Source organism: Poecilia formosa, unplaced genomic scaffold, assembly GCF_000485575.1.
Source record: "Poecilia formosa unplaced genomic scaffold, Poecilia_formosa-5.1.2 Scaffold20, whole genome shotgun sequence".
Taxonomy (NCBI): Eukaryota; Metazoa; Chordata; class Actinopteri; order Cyprinodontiformes; family Poeciliidae; genus Poecilia; species Poecilia formosa.
This window is the reverse complement of record NW_006799959.1, coordinates 3,685,345-3,704,432: the sequence shown is the minus strand read 5'-3', so window position 1 is coordinate 3,704,432 and position 19,088 is coordinate 3,685,345. Positions and strand designations below refer to the sequence as shown.

General features: G+C 36.8%; 1 protein-coding gene across 1 annotated transcript in view; it reads right to left on the bottom strand.

The window, feature by feature from the left end:
• Positions 1 to 15,238: 15,238 nt before the first annotated feature.
• Positions 15,239 to 19,088, bottom strand: part of nf2a (NF2, moesin-ezrin-radixin like (MERLIN) tumor suppressor a) — a 32,163-nt gene continuing 28,313 nt past the window's right edge. The window contains exon 16 of the mRNA XM_007547490.2: positions 15,239 to 16,443. Coding sequence (XP_007547552.1) covers positions 16,393 to 16,443 — 51 coding nt within the window. The 3' untranslated portion in view covers positions 15,239 to 16,392. The remainder of the gene's footprint in view (positions 16,444 to 19,088) is intronic.

Genomic DNA, 19,088 nt, shown 5'->3' with positions numbered 1-19,088 from the left:
TTGCCCAAAAAATTCAGTTTTTCTTTATGACATGTTCCTCAGCTGGAAACAGCCTTGTCCGTGGAGCTGCAATGTAACATCAACGCAGTCCAGTTAAAAATCAGCTTACCCCGTAGGAGAGTTCCTGCACCCCCAAGAAGCCCCTCTGGCATAACAATGCTTGTAAGATAAAGGAGGTGGCACTGTGGAGAAAAAGAGAAGAAGAATAGATTAGGCTGTAGGGTGATAAACTCTCAACCCCTTCCCTTGAGCCAGCATTTCAGAAGAATCATGCTTTTTATTCCCTCCTTTTTTTGTCAAACACAATCCATAGTCCTTTTGAAGCTCTGATATGAATTAAGTTTTGAAAGCAGAACAAAAAGGATGATAGCTGTTTGTGATATTATTGAGAAAGACGTCAAGATGGGCAAAAATCTTTCTTTCTGTCAGAATTTTTACTTCCAAAAATGTATAGTTTTACATGACAGATAAAAGGTTAGAAGTAACTTGAGTTTTGATGTATGTCTGGAGGCCTGCTTTTGCCCCTTTTACCCTCTCTCGAGACTCAAATCCAATCTAGACGCTCACTTCCTCTGCAAATCTTTTGTTTTTGTCAGTAAATCTTTTAACTTTAACTCTGATTCTGTTTTCAATTCGGCATGTGGGTCAAATAAACTCCTGTGTTCGTGAAAAAGAGATGCGTCTAAAAGCTGCAGGATAATAACTCTCAAGGACTGGAGTTGGTTTGTCCTGACCTAGATGTTAAAGTCATTTATGTTGCAACCTGAAATTTGTTATTCTAATCCTAACCTCATAAAAGTTGAATTCCCTCCTCTTTCATGAAGTTACACAAACATTATTGCCTAACTCTTTCTATGGGAGACATTCACTGATATTATTATATTCCTTCACTCCCAAAAGTCTTAAGAGGAATATTATTTAAGTTATTAAAAACATATAAAGAACCACAGGGTGCCTAATTGGAACTACTTGGTAATCCCTAGGGAAACTTTTGCAGGATTATTCTTGGTTCCGGAGGGAGTCGGATTTTCACAAGGATATAAATGATAAACTCTAGTGAATTCAATACTATTGGTGAGTTTTCTTGTCATGGAAAAACTAAAGAAATCTGAAAAGTAGTCAAAGACAGAATTATGAATCTTCATAAATCTGATTTATCCTTAGGTAAAATAAAAGTCAAACAGTTTGAAATGATATTTGGAAGAATTGTCTTCCAAACTGAGAGAGTTGGTTAAAATGTCATATCACTTTTGTTCCTGCTGTAGTTCAGTTTGGATTTCTTCTGTTTGCTGTCTGCTAGAATACAATCAATATGATTTTATGACATACTGTAAGACACAGAGATTTTGTGTCATTTTCTACAGTGGATGGAAATAGTCGTGGGTATCATATCTTAGAAATCAATATCTAAATGGATATCATATTAAAATATATCAATATTTAGGATTTCATTTCTTACTTTTATTTAAATTAGGTCCCTTTGAAGCTATGTTATAAAGTTAATAATACACATAGTCTGTTTTATATTTTCCAAGCAACAGCGTCCATTTTGTCAAAAACTATTGTTTTCCTTGAATTGAACCATCTGTTACATGTGCAACAACAAAGAAAAAACGATGTAAAGCTGTGAGACGATTATCATCTTTTCAAGGACACATGCAGTCCTGAGGGCGGACTTAGACACAAAACCAATGACTTACATAATTAATCATCCACATCCACACCACAGAGAGCCGTTTACGGTTAGTGAGGACTTAAACAAACAACATTTGTGAGTTGTTCTGCATACTTTACAAGAAACAGATGCACTATATGCATCTCATTCTGTCTCACTTCAGCAGCCAATGAAAAACTAAATATGCCGGAGGGCTGCATTTTTTTCTCTTCTGATGTCTTCACTTCAGTGGTTTAACATGGCAGCATTTTGCTTTCTCTGCACATCTTGTTTGTGTAAAAACATTGTCAACATGATTGTTTTTTAATGAATTTTAGTTCGTCTTCTGCACCATTATGCCTTGCAAACGTGTTCTTACTGTTCTTACAAACGTCAGTTTGTTTTAGTGGAAACTCAAATGATAAACCAACTCAAACTAAATAAGTGCATAATTTTGAAGTTAAAGGAAAAAAAGAAACATAACTAAGACTAATTATAAATGACTAATGTTCAGTAATTAGTTTACAAAAATAAAATATTTGTTTATGTACTAGATGCAATTTAAATAAAAGAGTATTGAAACTAAGCACAACAGGAAGACAAATAAGGAGTAGTAGCAGTTTTTATGTGAGAGATTGTCTTGCATGAAAACTACAATATTATGACTTCATTACAATTGTGCAGGATTAATTAGATTTGCTCCTGAACACAAACCGGCAGCTGAAGTGTGAAATAGACACAAACACATCTTAATTCCCATTTGACTTAATTGCTTCTTGCAGTTTATCCACATAATCCTTAAAAGAAAGTAATCTCATGTTTTTGTAACCAACCACATCTCATAGGAAAGATATGAAGGACAGAGAAGGACATGTTGGCATTTTCTCCCAAAGAAAATGTATGAAAAGGAGAGACGGCGTGAGCAGGAAGATACATGTTTTGTGGAAGCCGGAAGACTTGCTGAACGGATGAAAGTCCCCCAGATGGTAGCGACTACACTGATAGATGTGAGTGGGATATTTTCTGGAAATGTCTGAAAGGGGTTTCATCATCTGTGTCAGCTGTTGTTTCAGTAAAAACAAAAGCTTGTGATGATTTGCAATACAGTTACTGACCACAGTGGGTCGATTTATGCAGATGTTTTGCTTTGTGTGGACCGGTGAAGGTAAGATAACAGAATTAAGCTGCTGTCTGTGTGACAATGTTCATGCAATATTTTGAGCTGACCGAGGTTAAACATTAATTCATGTTTCATGGATCAAATTTCCTTTCCCATCTGCTTTTTGCACTAATTTTGTTTGAAAAACAATTTTTCAGTTTGGTAAAGATGAGCACCTTAACCATCTGTTTCAACTGACCTCATCAGCTGCAAAGAAAAGCCCAACTAAACTATGCAACATTTAAAAGTTTGTGTGGGTGGGAAAATCCACATTTTGTCCATAATCACACACAAACAAATATATTTTTCACTTTCAGTGCATTTCTTTTCATCCTACATTCATGTCAACCTATATTCATGTGGAACGTCTTGGTGCTGAACTACAGTGCACAACGGTTTGTTATGGTATAGTTTCACATTTAGTAATTGACTTAGTTTTGTTGTTTGTGCTTTTTATAGAAAACCAAACTTGTATTTGTTTTTTTGGGGTTTTTTTTTTTTGTTTTTGTTTAAATCAACAGACATTATTAGCAGAGAGAAAACACTCAACAAGCTGATGACGGCATGCAGACGAAATGAGTTTCTTTTTGCCCACTTGGTTAATTTCCAAGTTAGGTAATTCTTCAAAACTGGGCACTCTGTACTTTTTTCCCCTTTTCTTTTACTCTTTTTTCTTTTTTTTTTAATTGAAGTTGTGAGCACTACTTTCCTCCCCAGAGAGAAAACTTTCTCACAGCTCAATAAACGTCAAAAACAAAACTAAGATCTGTTACAATAATGTTCACCCAACCATGAAAACTGGACAGCAGAAACTCCCTGTAATACCCCGTCTACATAGCTTTTCACATTCATTTCACCTTGTTTATTTGGTTACCACTTCTGAGGGTAATAGAAAGAGGCAGGAAAGCCGATTGTGGACAATCCCAATGAAATTATTCCTGCAGAACAAGGCATGCATCGGTTCCCAATCCGGTGTGTCCTCCTTATTGATAGCCCCCAGATGAAACTGCCTCCCAATTAAAGTCGCTGATGTGTTAAAAAAATGTGAACTAATACTGTCCCTTTTGGCAAACCACTGCAGACCACAGGGAGGCAAATAGAAATAGAACTAATACATTCTTCTTCTTTTCTTTTCTCATCTTTTTTTCTCAGAGGCTCGAAGAATGAAATTATTTTCTATCAGTCAGCCAACAGTGAGACAAAGAGGACAAACAGACTCCTTCAGCAAAAGTTGTACTTTCCACTAATGATGCAGTTAAATTTCATTGGGATGAAATGTCAAGTTGTTTAAAATGTAATTTATTTAAAAAAAACTGAATGAGTTTTGTGGATTTAATAAAGTATTTACTGCCTAAATATACTTTTTTTTTTATCCTAGTGTACCTTTTTATCAAAACGATTGTTACAAATATGTTTTTTCAGGGCTATGTTACTTTGAAGAAAGTAAAGGCTAAACAACAAAATGTCAAATTTCTGATAATTATTTTAAAAATGTGTTTTTATTAATTGTGATTAGAATTATTGTGGGGCAATAACTGGAACAAACTGGGCTGCAAACAGAGATCCACAGAGATCCAAGCAGACCTTAGTGGGTAAAGGCAGTAGAGAGAAGTAGGAGGAATAAATTAGGTTCCAGGCTTTTATTTTGTAAAGCTAAAAGCTATTTTGACTAAAGCCTTAGTAAGTGACATTCTGCCAATGAACAAATGAGAAAATAAAACTGGTTAAATGTTACATCTTGATGGGTCATATTTACTAAAATTGTTCATTCCTCAAACACTAATCTAGCTTACTAATTAATACAATTATTGTTTTGCTTTTAATGTCAGCACATCATAATCTAATTAATGGATGTCAAAGAAATTATCAGTTTGGATAAGATTTTTAATTAGCTAAATTCTAGCAAGATTGGTTTTCCAAAAAACACAAATTCATTTACAGGCTCTCGATAACTTATTAGTTGACACAAATTTCTTTAGCACAAATCTATTTTCCCCTGTACAGCAATAACAGATTAAATTTGACGTAAATTGCATTTTCTTTTCTTTTTTTTTTAGAAAAGATGAAATGAACAGTTTATCAGCTTAGATTTTTTCCTTTGGGGTGAATATTTATGTCCCTCCTGGAGGAGTGAAAGTGAGATCTCCAGGAGGGATGTTAGACACTCACTTGGAGGCTATGAGGTAAACAGAAACCTGCAGAGGAGGATTATGGGATCAAAACCGCGAGTGGACTTGTGAGCACCTGCTTCACTGCTCAGTGGGCATGAAATTGAGGAAAACAGCAGTGGTGACATAGACATCACCATGCATCTGCCTTTTTTTTTCTATCTCAGATGCTTCCAAAAATTTTTGCAACTGCACATACATTGTGTGCCAGCCATAAGCAGTGCTTTTCTACAGTGTATTTTGGACTCAACTTGCCTTGTCAATTGAGAAAACAGCGCTTGTAGCAGCGATTGTGCTAAGTATATACTGGTGGAAAGGTACACTCAATGAAAGCCTGTGAGAGCTTTCAATATTTGTTTATAAGGATGGAAATCACATCTGAACAGTATGTGAGGTGTTTCTAAACCTCATAAATTTTGTGTCAAAAGTCTCAAAATATATTTACAGAAACAAATGTGGTGTTCAATACTATTTTTTCTCACCGTACATCTCATGAAAAGAACACGATGTAGGATCTATAAAGTTTAAAGATCAGCACTTCTGCAGTCTCACACAGAATAATGTGTCCTTTGTGCTGATTTGCTGGTGGCTTCAAACAGACATCTGTGCAAATCAATGATATCTGTGGGAAGCAAAGAGGTGACAAGCCAGAAAAATGTTACACTTTCTGAATAACAAGTAGGTCACCAAACCACAACCTACAGAGAGCAGAAAAGGAAGCAATGTCGATGTGATTCTCCAAGCAGACAAAGACATGACCATGACGGAAAACCAGAAGTCGACTGACAGCAACTGCTGATTCGAGCGATGGCTGTGAAAAGCTTCTAATTATACCGCTCCAGGCAGACTCAGGCAGTTTCACAACATGGTGATTTAATGTTGTGTATGTTTGGTTGTGTCAGAGTGAGTCACATAACAGTGTGTGAAGGTTTTTTTTAGTTTTTTTTTTGATGTTTCGTCTAATTGTCTGTCACGGTGACTGGAGAGAGCAAAGGCACAGAGAAGTGGTCCAGCAAGAAGGGGGGCAAAAAAAAAATCACAGACAGACCGAGCTGACAAGAGCGAGGAGAAAGAGATGTTCTTCACACAAGTTGAGATTTTAGACCGGGTGGAGGGGGGGGGTGGGGTGGCATAAAGGAGAACTGAAATGCACTGGTTTACTGCCAGCCTAAAAATAGGGCGTAGGCACAAGCACTTCCAGACTTGACAGTGTTTTGAGTTGTGTTTCTTGGGCTGTTAAAGAAACAGAGAAGGAGTGTCAGAGAGAGAAGAAGCCTTTTGCCAAGTGAGTGTGTGTGAATCCCTGATGCTCAGCTAGAGATACTGGGAAGGCTGCCACCAGGATGTTAGAGGAAAAGCAGCTTGGAGGGAAAGCGAGTGAGAGATTCAGCCATGGACATGAATGAACAATGCTGCTGACATCAGTCCACAGCAGCCCAGCTCCAATCCACACCAGCACACAAGCACTACATGACATTCCCCAAAGATCAAGACCTGGATTCAAAAAGTCTTTGTTATTTGGTCTGTTTTGACTTCACACAGAAATGTCGCACAGCATTACAGATTTTTTTTTTTTCTCATCGCACTTAAACCACATTATATGGTAAGATTTCAAAAGTGTCTTGGTGTTATAGCTTCTCTATCACATAGTTTCAAATATGCAAAAAGTTTATCTGCTCTCATTATTAAGTTTCCTAAAACTCCAGGGAATTGCAGATTCGATTAAATCACACTAATGTAGGAGGAAACTGCATTTGTGTTCATTATTTTCTCATTTAAAACTTTTTGCATTTTTTAAAATCTATTTATGGTACAGAGCAAAACAAAGTAATGTGACTCAGAAGCGTATCATTAAGTCTACATTCAGGACAGCTAAATAAAAGTGCAATAAAAGTGCAACACTTAGCATAAAGAGGGATTTTGTCAGTGTTCTTTTATAGAAAGAAAAAACAAAACCATTCCCTACAGGACCCAGGGTAGACTCCATTATCCTTTTCTACTTCTACCCTAAGCATCTGGTATATCCTCCTTAAATGATTGTAAGAACAGCAGCTATTTATAAACTGCATTATTTTGTGGTTAATAGTTAAAACTTTTATATGCATAATCTTTGTCATTTTCTTTGTCCACTGGTGGAAAATGCATTTGTGTGACTCCAATAAATCATAAATATCAGAATGAGGTTATTTGCTAAGTTGGTTTGAGCAGAGGTCATGAACTCTAACATTTCAGACATTAACTATGCATAATAAAGTCAGTTAATGGAAACAAAAGTGAATTATCTTGTTCTTTTGTGTGTGTACTCAGCCAACAAGAGAAATTAATTGAATCCAATGTTTAAGTGTAAAATGATTTGTTTACATGTGCAGCATGAAAGGATAATTGGATGGAATGGTAAGAAACATTGTGCACAAAAGAGCATATTAAGTATTAAATTGTCCAGCATGTGTTTTATTCTCTCCAGTTGTCTTTGCTCATGTGAATTATAGTTTAATTCCCAAAACAGCTGCTCTTATTCACATATTGTAATCCTCTCATTGTCAAAAATCAAACTGAAAGAGTCCAAAATGTTGAGTGCACAACTCATGTAATCGTGATCAGCTTAACCCTCTTATGACTTTCAAGATAGAGCAGATAGTTTGGCTTCTTTATTTGCATGATTTTCTAAATCTGTTTTGCACAGTGAATTACACAGAAACTGAATAATTGGGACTCAGTAATTTGAATACAGTCAAAACTTGACTGTATTCCAGCGCATCAACTGACTGAATTTTCAGTCGAATAAATAATAATTTGTGGTTTGCATCATTGCTGACCATCCTGTTGTTTGTTCACTAATGTTCTCTAACAAACTGCAGAGACCCACGGAGAGAAAGTGTATATATTCAGAGTTTAGGCTGGACAATGTTTACTAGTTGACTTCTGAAGGCAGCTGGTTTTCTTTTGGGGCTGCAGGTCAAAGGGGGCAGAAAAAAATGCCAAAAATCTTTTTTATATTTTTAATTGTAAAATATTTTGAAAATCATATTGTGCTATCTTTCTTGACATTTCAAGTTTCCGTGAAATACACAAAATGTGTAAAATCTATTTTGCCGCATGCTTATTGCAGACAGGAAAATTGAACAAAAGAGAAAGCTCAAATAAATCACAGCTGTAACACATCTGCAGCATTTGTTAGTGATTAATTTTACGACTTTATGCTTTAAAACTATTCCTCTAGAACTATTCCACTGTTACATAGTAACATAGTAACAGTGGGTTTGAAAAAAAAAACACTTATACTTTCCCAGGAGGATTCCTTACCCTGACAAAACAACGTTACACCACCAGCCTATCTTATGCTCAGTGCATGACGTTTTCATTTTTAGTGACAAAATGACAAATTCTTCCTGAAAAAGACGAGCGGATTAGGGAGGCAGTTTTACAGAATTACAAAGAGGAATTAATCTGAAAACAACAGATACTTTTCAAACAAAAGATTTATTAAACCACAGCTCAGGATATGTGAGTCGATATTTCATTAATTCTCACATAAGTCCTGCTCCCTTCAGGCGCAGCTTTTCACAAATAATGTCCCGGTCATTAATAATTCACAGCTCACATATTGTTTAATCAGAGTCATTATTGGATTCATCGAACTGATAATCTCCGAGATGCTCCACAGCCGGCAAAACGACGGTGGTGAGGAAGAAAACACGGAGAGAAAAGCATTGTCCCCTTAAGTTAAAGATAAAAAGCAAATAAGAGGAGACCACTGAATCATTACTGACGACTGATTCACATCAGGATGAGATTGGCCAGCACAGATATCCCTATTGTAATTTATAATCTGCTGAGACAATTAAAACTAAACTCTTTGTTATGTCAGGGTCAAAAAGAAAACACATTCACGGTACCGAAACAAGAAGTCGACTGAGAGTGGCATCAAAACAGGCAGGCGGCAGCTCTTCTTCAGCCTAACAAGCCGATGCTTTACAATGGCAAGATTTCATTATGATTATTTTATTTCAGTCTAAAATACCAAACTCATTTCCATGCAGTTTAACTCCGGGCAACATAATGAACCCAATCATGGCAATTTTTCGTAGGTATTTCACTCTGAGACATCTGCATCTCGGAATGGGGGAAGATGCTAATTGGCTGGAAGGACCAGAGAGGATTTTCTAAGTAATTTTATGTCTCTCAGACACACGTAAAGCAGTAACCTGAAGCAGCACAAGAAGCCTTCCAGGTTGTTTAATCCCCCACCACCACACAATGGGCTCTGGAAGAATTTAATAATACCAAACATGCAGTGCCAGAAACGTTTATCAGTACTCCAGGTGAAGATGTGTGAAACCCTATAAGATGAATTCATTTTGTCATTGCAGTAATCCCACTAAAAAATAAAGAGATATCTAACTTTTAAGTTGCCCACATTCTTTCAGGGGCTCTCTAAGTCACTTAGAGTGAAAGGTTATCTCTTATGCTACATTTCCCTTAGCTCAGGATGATTTAGTATGTTGATTTGGCTGTATACTTGGATCATCACCTTGTTGAAAGACCTAATGGTGACCCACTTTCAACTTCTTGGTGCAGCAATCCAGATTTTTAGTACTGAAATCTCATGGTAAATTTCTTGAGTTTTCTTCAACTTTAATGACCCATGTTTCTCCAAATTACTTTGAAATTGGAAATAAGATCTCGGGAAGCATAATTTAGAAAAAGGGATGAAAATAAGATGCAATTAGGAGGTTTCTAAAAACAGGACATTCTGAAACTCTGGCAAGAAAAAAACAACATTACTTTTTTTCTTGCAGTTTTTGGCTTCAGAAGCTTTTCTGCACACTATAGATATCAGTCATTTCTACCTACAGTTTGGTCGCAACAAGCAGTCAATCTGACAGAAGCTGCAGTGAAATTAAGGTTTGAAATGCAGCATGTTGTTGGAGTTCTGTCATCCAGGATGGCGTACGGACACTTTCATACATGTTGGCTGTCTGAAAAAAATACACCCCAATTATTTTTGTCCAAAAACAGGCACCGCTCTCTACAGCATGGTGCATAGAGATCCTTTTGTTTCTATTCAGAAGCATCAATAAACTTTCCAAGACTGGAGTTCTGTAATATGTTGTGTCAGAGCACATCAGAACCACAATGGGTGGCACCAACCGATGCTGTAATTTGACAAGACGGGCCTTTACCCATGTACCTTCTTGTTTTTGCTCAATGGAGAAGATGGACAACAAACCCACGAGTTAGCACTAGATAACTTAGGTTGTATATATAATTCAATCTTTTAGCAGTTTTCAAAATTCCTATCTGCGCTAATTTTGGTGAACTATTATAGACAGTGAACGGAAATAGATATTGGTGAACTTTCTTTTAAAGACTTTATTTTTGGCATTGCTGTCTTTTACTGAACAGTAATTTGACAGGGAATAAGGTGGAGGGAGAATAGGAAGACAAGGAGCAAGTGGCCGAGATCTGAACCCAGAACAATCATGACAAGGACCATAACCAATAATTAGTTCCCACTTCCTCACATTTAATAAGAGCAGAAAATGCTGTGTGCCATCTTCACTGCAATCTTCAGGCTGTGCAAGAAATGATTCCATATGTGAACATAGCAGAAATTGTGGCTCAGTACCAAGGATTTCCCCCCCACAGATTGAAATGCTAGCAATTTTTCTCAATTTTTATTGAGACTTTTACAACAGAGTATTTATGCTCCACTTTAATCTATGAAACCAGGGTTTAAACAGGTTAACAAGAGAGAGTTTTCCATTTTTTCCCCATTCATAAAGTGCTCCAACCTTTCTGATAACAGTGATTTTTTTCTAAAGAAAATAACTCAAATTTAGGAGCTATTTTTAAGTAATTCAAGAGTCATTCAAGGGGTAAGCAGCAAGCAAAAGGACATAGTTAGGTAGGTACGCGATAAAAGAGGAAAAGGTCACAGAAAGAGTAGCTTTCAGGAAGCACACTCCCTCTGGGAAAACCCGGCTAGGAAATACAAGAGCAGCGTAAAAAAGCCAGCCGCTCCTCAGGCAGACCAGTCTTTGGATCCACTGTGAATGCGAAGACAGTCTGGATATCTGCTGGAAGAAGATTTGTGATACGAAACAAACCAAGAAATCCTAACTCACGCCTCCTTTCCCAATAACTTAAGCAGCCTGTAGATAAGTGAGACCTCACCCCATCCACACAACCCAGAAGTAAATAAAATAAAATAATTCTGAACTAACACAAGATGTGAATAAGCGGGTCCATTTATCAAGAATGTCATGCATTAAAAAAAAGATACATTTTCTGAGCTGGCTTACTTTAGAGAAGGTACTGGTGGGAAGAGATTAACACATAGGAGTAGATTTAAGAAAGCGGCCGATAAGCCCTCCAGGATATAGCAAGCTCCACCGTAGCTGGTGAAGATAAAACACATAATGAATGGTTCAGTATGTGGAGCTCAAAATGTCTTGGGACGACACAGTGGATAGAAAAGAGATGCTTTAGCTGGAAAGTTGAAGACTGATAAGCTGGGCAGCTCACAGTTTGGGGAAAAGTTGATGTTGGAGCACAACATAAATATTAATGCAACACCTACTACTATTCATGATAAATTACCTATAAAGCAATAATCAGCTCAATCTAATCTCCACATGAAAGTTAAATATAATAGAAAACTAAAATATTTAGTCGGACACGATATGCAGGTACATCTCTGTAAATTTAAGTATTTATAAAAACATGCTTTATTTCAGTTACTCATGTCAAAACATGAAACTGTTTTATTTGTTCACCACAAAGAATGATATATTTACAGTTAATCAAAACCAAAACTCACTTTTAAAATAAAAAAAATGAGTTTTATAATATTACATAGGACTGATAATGCACATGTTTTAATGCATGTTATGGCTATATTACACCAAACATGGGAAAAGAATGCCAACAGTCAGTCACCGACAACCTCGACATGGAGGGTAAACAACAAAAAATCATTGCTAAAGGCTGCCCGTTCACAGAGGGATGGATTCAAGCATGTTAATGGAAAGTTAGGTGGAGGGAAAAAGTGTGGTAGAAAGAAATACACACAACCAACAGGGACAATTGCTGATTTGAGAGCATTTGGAAGAAAAGTCAATTCCAGAGATTAGGGGAGATCCATGAGATATGAATTTCAGATGAAGGGAGGCCTTTCATCTGATACAAACATATCTCAGTCCATGGGCTACAACTGTCACATCCTAAGCCACCCCTCAATCATTATTAAAACAACTGATTCTTCTTTAACTCCTTCGTATTGCCAAAGGTTGATCATGTCCAGATCATGCCACATTAATGCAGTGATCCATGCAAAAGGAGCCCTAACAAAGTATTTATGGTACACACTGCACAGAGGTTTGGTGTGCTTTTCAGCTGGCTGAAATGTCTGCATTAGAAATCTTTAAATGATTAGATTATATATTATAATTTCTGAGAAATTGTATTTTGCATTTTTATGAAATGTAATGCATAAACACAAAATGAACAGAAATAAAAACTTCAAATATGTTAGTTTGTCTGTAGTAAATCCATACAATACACCAGCTTTGCTTTTTGGACTAAGATACTGAAATAAAACTTTTTGAGGATATTCTTATTTATTGAGATGCACCTGTAGTTTTAAATTAAAAGGTGGCATCAAACCTAATCTTCCTTTCTTCTGGATCAGCTGACAGTACAGACCAGCAGGAGGGTAGATGATTTTGTTCTGTAGCTACCTGCATGATCACACAGCTATGGAGGAGGGGATCACAATAGCTCATCCTTGATCTTCAGGGGTCCCTACAGTGGAGGAACATGAGTTTCTGGGTGGTGTGTGGGCTTATTTTTCTAAATGATCTTATTCGGCTACACCTCTGACAGTGTTCATAAAAGGCTTACCTTGTGAGACATGTAGGGGGTTCTGTCAGCATTAGAGCTCAGCACAGTTGTTTTTTTCTCCCAATCAATTAGCCTATTTATAGTTTTTAAAAACAGTTTTTCGTTGCTCCATTTGGGTGCATCAGTGTGTGGCAGGGATTATCATACCTGGCATAACATTTGGTGGTTGTTATCTTATTAGTGTCATATTTTTAGAAATAAAAGGAATAATGGTGAAGAAAGAGATACATAAACCTATTAAAAGCTTTTTGCTGCCTGTGTGGAACATTTTACTGGGAGAGGTAAACATGTGTTGTTGAAGTGATGGATTCACTGACATCAACTCATCCAAAAAGGAGAATATTAAGTCTATTGATTTCTCTTTTGTAGAATCCCTAGGAACCCAGATCTTTGCTTCTGTATAGTTTCTGTGTGCATAGTTTTGTCTTTCTTGAACACATTACACCTTAATCACTTATAGTTTGAATGAACATATCTTAGAGGTAACAGATCGACTTAATTTTTAAAGACTAAAGGTTTGTATTTATTGCAGAAATGGTTTTGGAAACCATTTTTATGAATTGTAACAAAAGCATAAAGGTCTAGTGTTGAAAAACTAAATTGCACAAAATGTAAATATTGCAGCATCACTGTGTAAGTTAACTCTGTGTTATGTAAAAATCGACTTTTTTGAGCTTTGCATCATGTTATAATGTTGCTTTGATTCTTTCATGTATGTTTGAGAAATTCATGCCTACACGTTTGGTCACACAAAGCGCTACATATGTGCAGTCTCCAGCTGAGATTCCACCCTCCAGAGCTCCTCCAGACTAGCGGCAGCAGCAACTAGCAAACACCTGGTAGATCTGAGTGTGCTGACTTCATCGAGGTCAGCACACACTGAGGCTCCTAAGAACAGCTGTAAACGACAAATTGGAAAGGCATTGTTGTGATGACATACTGGATGCAAAGTGTTGAAGTGTTGGAAAGAGCAGGAGCTTCTTAAAGACATAGAGGCCAATTTAAAGGTGTCAAATTGCAGCCTGAATAATAAACACTGCCCGGTTAAGGCAGAAAACAAAAAAACTAAACTAGGTAACACTTTATTTGAAGGGGGGTGAATAAGACTGTCATGACACTTTCATAAACATGACATAACACCTGTCATGAACATGAATAAGCCTTCATGAATATTTAATATTGTTTAAACTTTACCTTTAATAACATAAAGTTACCTAATTTTTAAAGTGCAATCAGCAATACTTTTATAACAAATTTATATCAGTAATGATTTCTTGGTTAATGTCAAGTTGTCATAACAAAGACATTTTGAATAATGTCAACTTTGTATTGAAAGTGTCATAATTTACCGAATGACGCTTTATGACAACAGTCATAAATATTCATGAAGGCTTATTCATGTTCATGACAGGTGTTATGTCATGTTTATGACAGTGTCATGACAGTCTTATTCACCCCCCTTCAAATAAAGTGTTACCCTAAACTATTCATTTTTAGGCAACCAAGAAATATTCCTGAAACAAATCACATTCTAAGATCTGCACAGCCAAACATAAAACAGTTTTGCATGCGCTTGTTGTTTTTTTTAAAACCTTTTGCAAGTTGCAGTGCATTAACTAAACTTCAGGTTTGCTGTACAACGGATTTGTTTGTGTGTGTGTGTGTACACTGCAGCATGTGAAGATGTGATGCCAACTATGATCCCTGGAAAGTGGATGAATGACAAAGATGTGGATTTTTTTTTCCTTTTTACCCCAATCCTATTCCCCCTTCCATCTCGCTTAGAGAGAAGTGGTGAGGGGCAATGAAGAAGAATCTGTCAGTTCTACCTGATGGCCCTGCACACCATTCACTCTCCTCTGTGCAGAGCTCATCCCTGAAGACGCCACTCTGTCAAAAATGTGACACGCCAGTGGAGAGCAGCCTTTCTCCAGCTCAAGCCGAAGGTGACAGAGGAGCAGGAGAGCCTCTTAAACCTACTGTCACTCGTCAGTCTGAGGGCACCTAAAGCCACAAGTTGAATTTCACATTTTGTGGTGAAACATCGCAGATGCCGGCACAATGCATGGGGCGTGCGACACACTCCGTACACCCACGCATCCGCAAGCACATGCACAAAAAACCTTGTCACTCAGGCAAACACGGTACGTGATTCAACACAAGATGGAGGCTGCTTATGTAACACTTGATTCATTTCATAGGTGTAATTGAGTGTCTTGTTTGGGCTGCGAGGAAGAGGCTCTTGGCAGCAGCAATTTCATAGCTGGCATTCATCAAAATCTGCCAAAGCAACACAAAGATCTGTTTTGGAAGTAAAAAAAAAAATAATAAAAAAATAGAGTTGACACAAAAGTAATTATGTTGATTTATTTTACATGCAAAACATACACGTCTTGTTAGGCTTTCAGTAAAAATGCATAAGCAGTGAAAAAGGTAAACAAAGTACTGTTTATTATCCCTTTTAACGTCAGATTTAAAAAAAATGTTTTCTTCACATTATGTTTTCCCCAAGTTAATTGCTTTCTGAGGGAGAGCAGAAATTAATTCCAAAGTTCACATTAATTCAAAATACATGTAAATTAAAGTGGTTTTCTTTGCACAAACAAACTTTGCACAAAAACATCTTAGAAGTTTAGTTTAAATTCAGAGAACCTTCCAGTACTTAGTGTCTCCTATTCAGCTTTGTGTAAAGACTCCCCGATCCGAGATATGAAATATGCGTTCACAATGTAAACATGGTTAATGAGGCCTCATAGGTAACAGCTCATCCACATTCACAACAGAAAGGGAGGCAGGGACCTTCTTGTAAATTCGATGGGGATTTCAGTGTTCAGTGCACGCTTAATATTCTCCACAGATCACAAACTCCACAGATTTAACAAATGGCTCTTTCCATTCAAGATGGCAGAGAAATGACCTGAACTTACAGCTGAAATATTCAGTTTAAATGAAGATAAATTCTAACAAAACATAATATACCAAGTGTGTAGTGTTTCAGCACAGGCAAGGTAAAAAGAATACTCAACCTGGAGTAGCATATCTAGATATCAAGCGTTTGGTTCGGGTAATGTTAGTGGTTTATTTCCCTGCAGAACTGCTAAATAGTTCATCACTCATATAATGTAGGTCACTTCAACTGGAAATTATACATCGACTATTCCAAACTCCCAAAACACAATCTCATTAGACTCACAGTGGAAGAGGAGCGGAACAGCTTCTCCTGTAGCATAGACAGACTATATTATTTGACTTTGATAAATTCAACACACAAATTCTTTCAAAATATCTCTAAAGATAAAGTCTTACACTCAGTCTTATCGTAAACCCCCCCACACACACACGCATACACACACACAGCTCGTTTTTATATGCATATTTCTTAGAGGTGATGAATTCAAAGCAGTAGATATTTTTCTGGCTGTTGGCAGGTTTTGTTTCCAGCAGTAAGGAGTCTGTAATGCAGTCGGGAATGTAGCATGGAGAAGTTTCTCACGGTTACATAATGTTTAAAGTTCTTCAAAAAAGGCCACCCTTGACTTGGTGCTTTGTAGTGTAAGCTGTGAAGGACAAAAAAAAAGTCATAAAAAGGTTTACTTCAGTGAGAGAAAATGCAAGTGTCAAATGTACAGCAGGGTAGCAATCAATACAGACGCAAAATACATAAAAAAAAGAACAAGTGCCTGGAGAAAACAACCACAGCTTGTCTTCTCGATTAGCCTTTCTTTCAAATCTATACAACCCTGCAAAAATATTGATACCCCAGACGCATTTAGTAGCTTTAATAAATATGTAGGTTACAGCCACAAACCTCAAAGTATTTTAATTTGATTTTACTATAAGTTATTAATCAGTCTGTATTTTGAAAGTGAAAGGGAAATTATACATGGTTTTCAAAACTTTTACAAATAATCTGAAAAGTGTGGCATACATTTGTATTAATCCAATACCCTATATGAAATCAAATGCATCAGTCTGTTCTAAAGGACATTTTACAATGCCATCATTGTAGGCTACTGGATTCCAGATGTCATAAATTAATTATTTTATTGTAAAGGACATATTCAGCCTGTTGGATTGACAGATGGTATTGCCTATGATACTAAAGGGTCAGATAGAGAACTGTAAGCATTTTAACAGCAGACAAGGGAATAGGTACCATGTAAAATGTGTAATTATCTCTACAGGGGAGCTATGATGGAACAGTGCAGATCAAGCACTGGAACACAATTAATCCAAATTCAAATTTCTCAAGCTGGGCTTTGGCAATGGACTAGCCAAAGCCCAGACCTAAACTGAACTAAAAATCTGGGGCTAGACCTGAAAATGAGTATTCAGACATGGAGAGGGGCTGAGTGCAAATGTACACCACACTTTTCAGATTTGTTTTGCAAGTAAAATGCAAACCATATAAGTTTTTCCCTCCACTTCACAATTGTGCACTACTTCACATAAAATCAAGATAAAACGAAATGGAGCTTATGGTTGCAACGTAACAAAATGTGAAAAAGTTCAAAGGATTTAAATACTTTTGCAAGGCACTACACCCCCCAATGAATGCACCATGAAACAGTTTACAGCAAATGAATGGTTAAAAAAAAATCTTGTTGGGTAAAAAATTATTACTTAAACATGGGTTTTGCTATTTTCCTGCTGTCAACAGCCGCTTTAGAGTGTGCATTCACGAGCGTGCAATGCAGGAAGCTGTGGCACCCTGGCTGAGTTTCTTTTCATGGGAGTTGGCTGCGTCAGAGGAGTCTGCTGCGGTGTCAGGGTTTGGAAGTGTTCCACAATTCAAATTTCTCAAACTGTGACAATTCAAGGATCAAACAATGCCATTTTCCTTTGTTCATGCTCTGGATTCGGTGCACACGTCAAATGTTCTTCTAAAATCGGTGATAAAGAATGTATGACAATTCTTCCCTTCAGGAAAAAGTAGAAGTACTCAACTTTCAGAATTTTTAAGGTCGTCCCATTAAAAATGTAATTACAGACTGCAGAGCCCGTGGCTGCACTGCTGTCAGGGGAAGGCCACACTCGAGGGGTTTTGTCATGGACCATTAGAAGTCAGCCGTCCCAGACTACTCTCAGATACAGATAAAATACGAATATCAGGTTGTACATTATGTGCAAAACATAACCTGTACATGTCTTGTGAAAACTATGTTTATCTTACTGGCCCTTGCTGTCACTATTGCCAAAACAACACCTTTCTGTGTTAAATCACTACAAAGGAGGTTTGAACATGTTATTTTTTTAAGTTAAAAGTTCTGCTTAAAGACAGTCCACAAAATCTGCAGCATTGCAATAAATGCTTCTCCTAAGCTTAAACTTTTAAATTAGAAGACAGATTTAGAAATACCATCATATGTGGGTTTTTTTTTTGTATTTTGCTTTTTTGTCTTTCCGGAGAGTTTTTTATGGTCCACAATAAAACAAAATCAACAAACAGGTTATTTTTTTACAGCTCTCTGTGGTAAAAAAAAAAAAAATGTGTACAATAATTATAAAAATGTAAAAGTGGAGTAGTTCAGTTTAATCCTCAGGTTTTCCTTTAAATTTGTCTCAAAAAGAAAAAAAAAAGTAATAACAGTATATTTAACTGGGACCTGCAAACCAATCGCATCATATGTCATGAGAGCCAACAACAATCACCAAGGAGACAGACTGAAGACAGGTCCACATGGCTGAAAATGAAACATAATCCATAATCCAACATGATGCAAACTGTTCAGTTCTAGTCCCTTGTTGCATTAAGGGACTAGAACCGCTATGCTATTAGAACTGCTATACTATTTAATGTATAGCAGTGGGTTTGTGTGTCAGCTGTATGAATTATGTAACATGTCACATAATTGAGGCGAAACAGCAGAATAAGATTTATGAACGGTGATAATGCACAGAAAATCAATCAACTAAAAAACATGAAAATGTAAATTTGCATTGGTTTAATCTCTGGAGTTTATCATTATCCCAGTCACTGTTTGTTTCAACCTTTCCTCAGAATGCATCATAGTGTGAGTCATATTCTGGGTCAAACATGTAAAATAGAACAGAACGGCTTCCAGCAGAAATATTTCCTCTATCGAAGCTTCCAAACAAAAAGCCTGCCTGACTCAACGAAAATGCTGCAGAATCCATATAAGGAAGAGCTAACTCGCTTTTTGAGCAACAAAGCCTCTCTGAAACTCTTAATCTTTGTCAG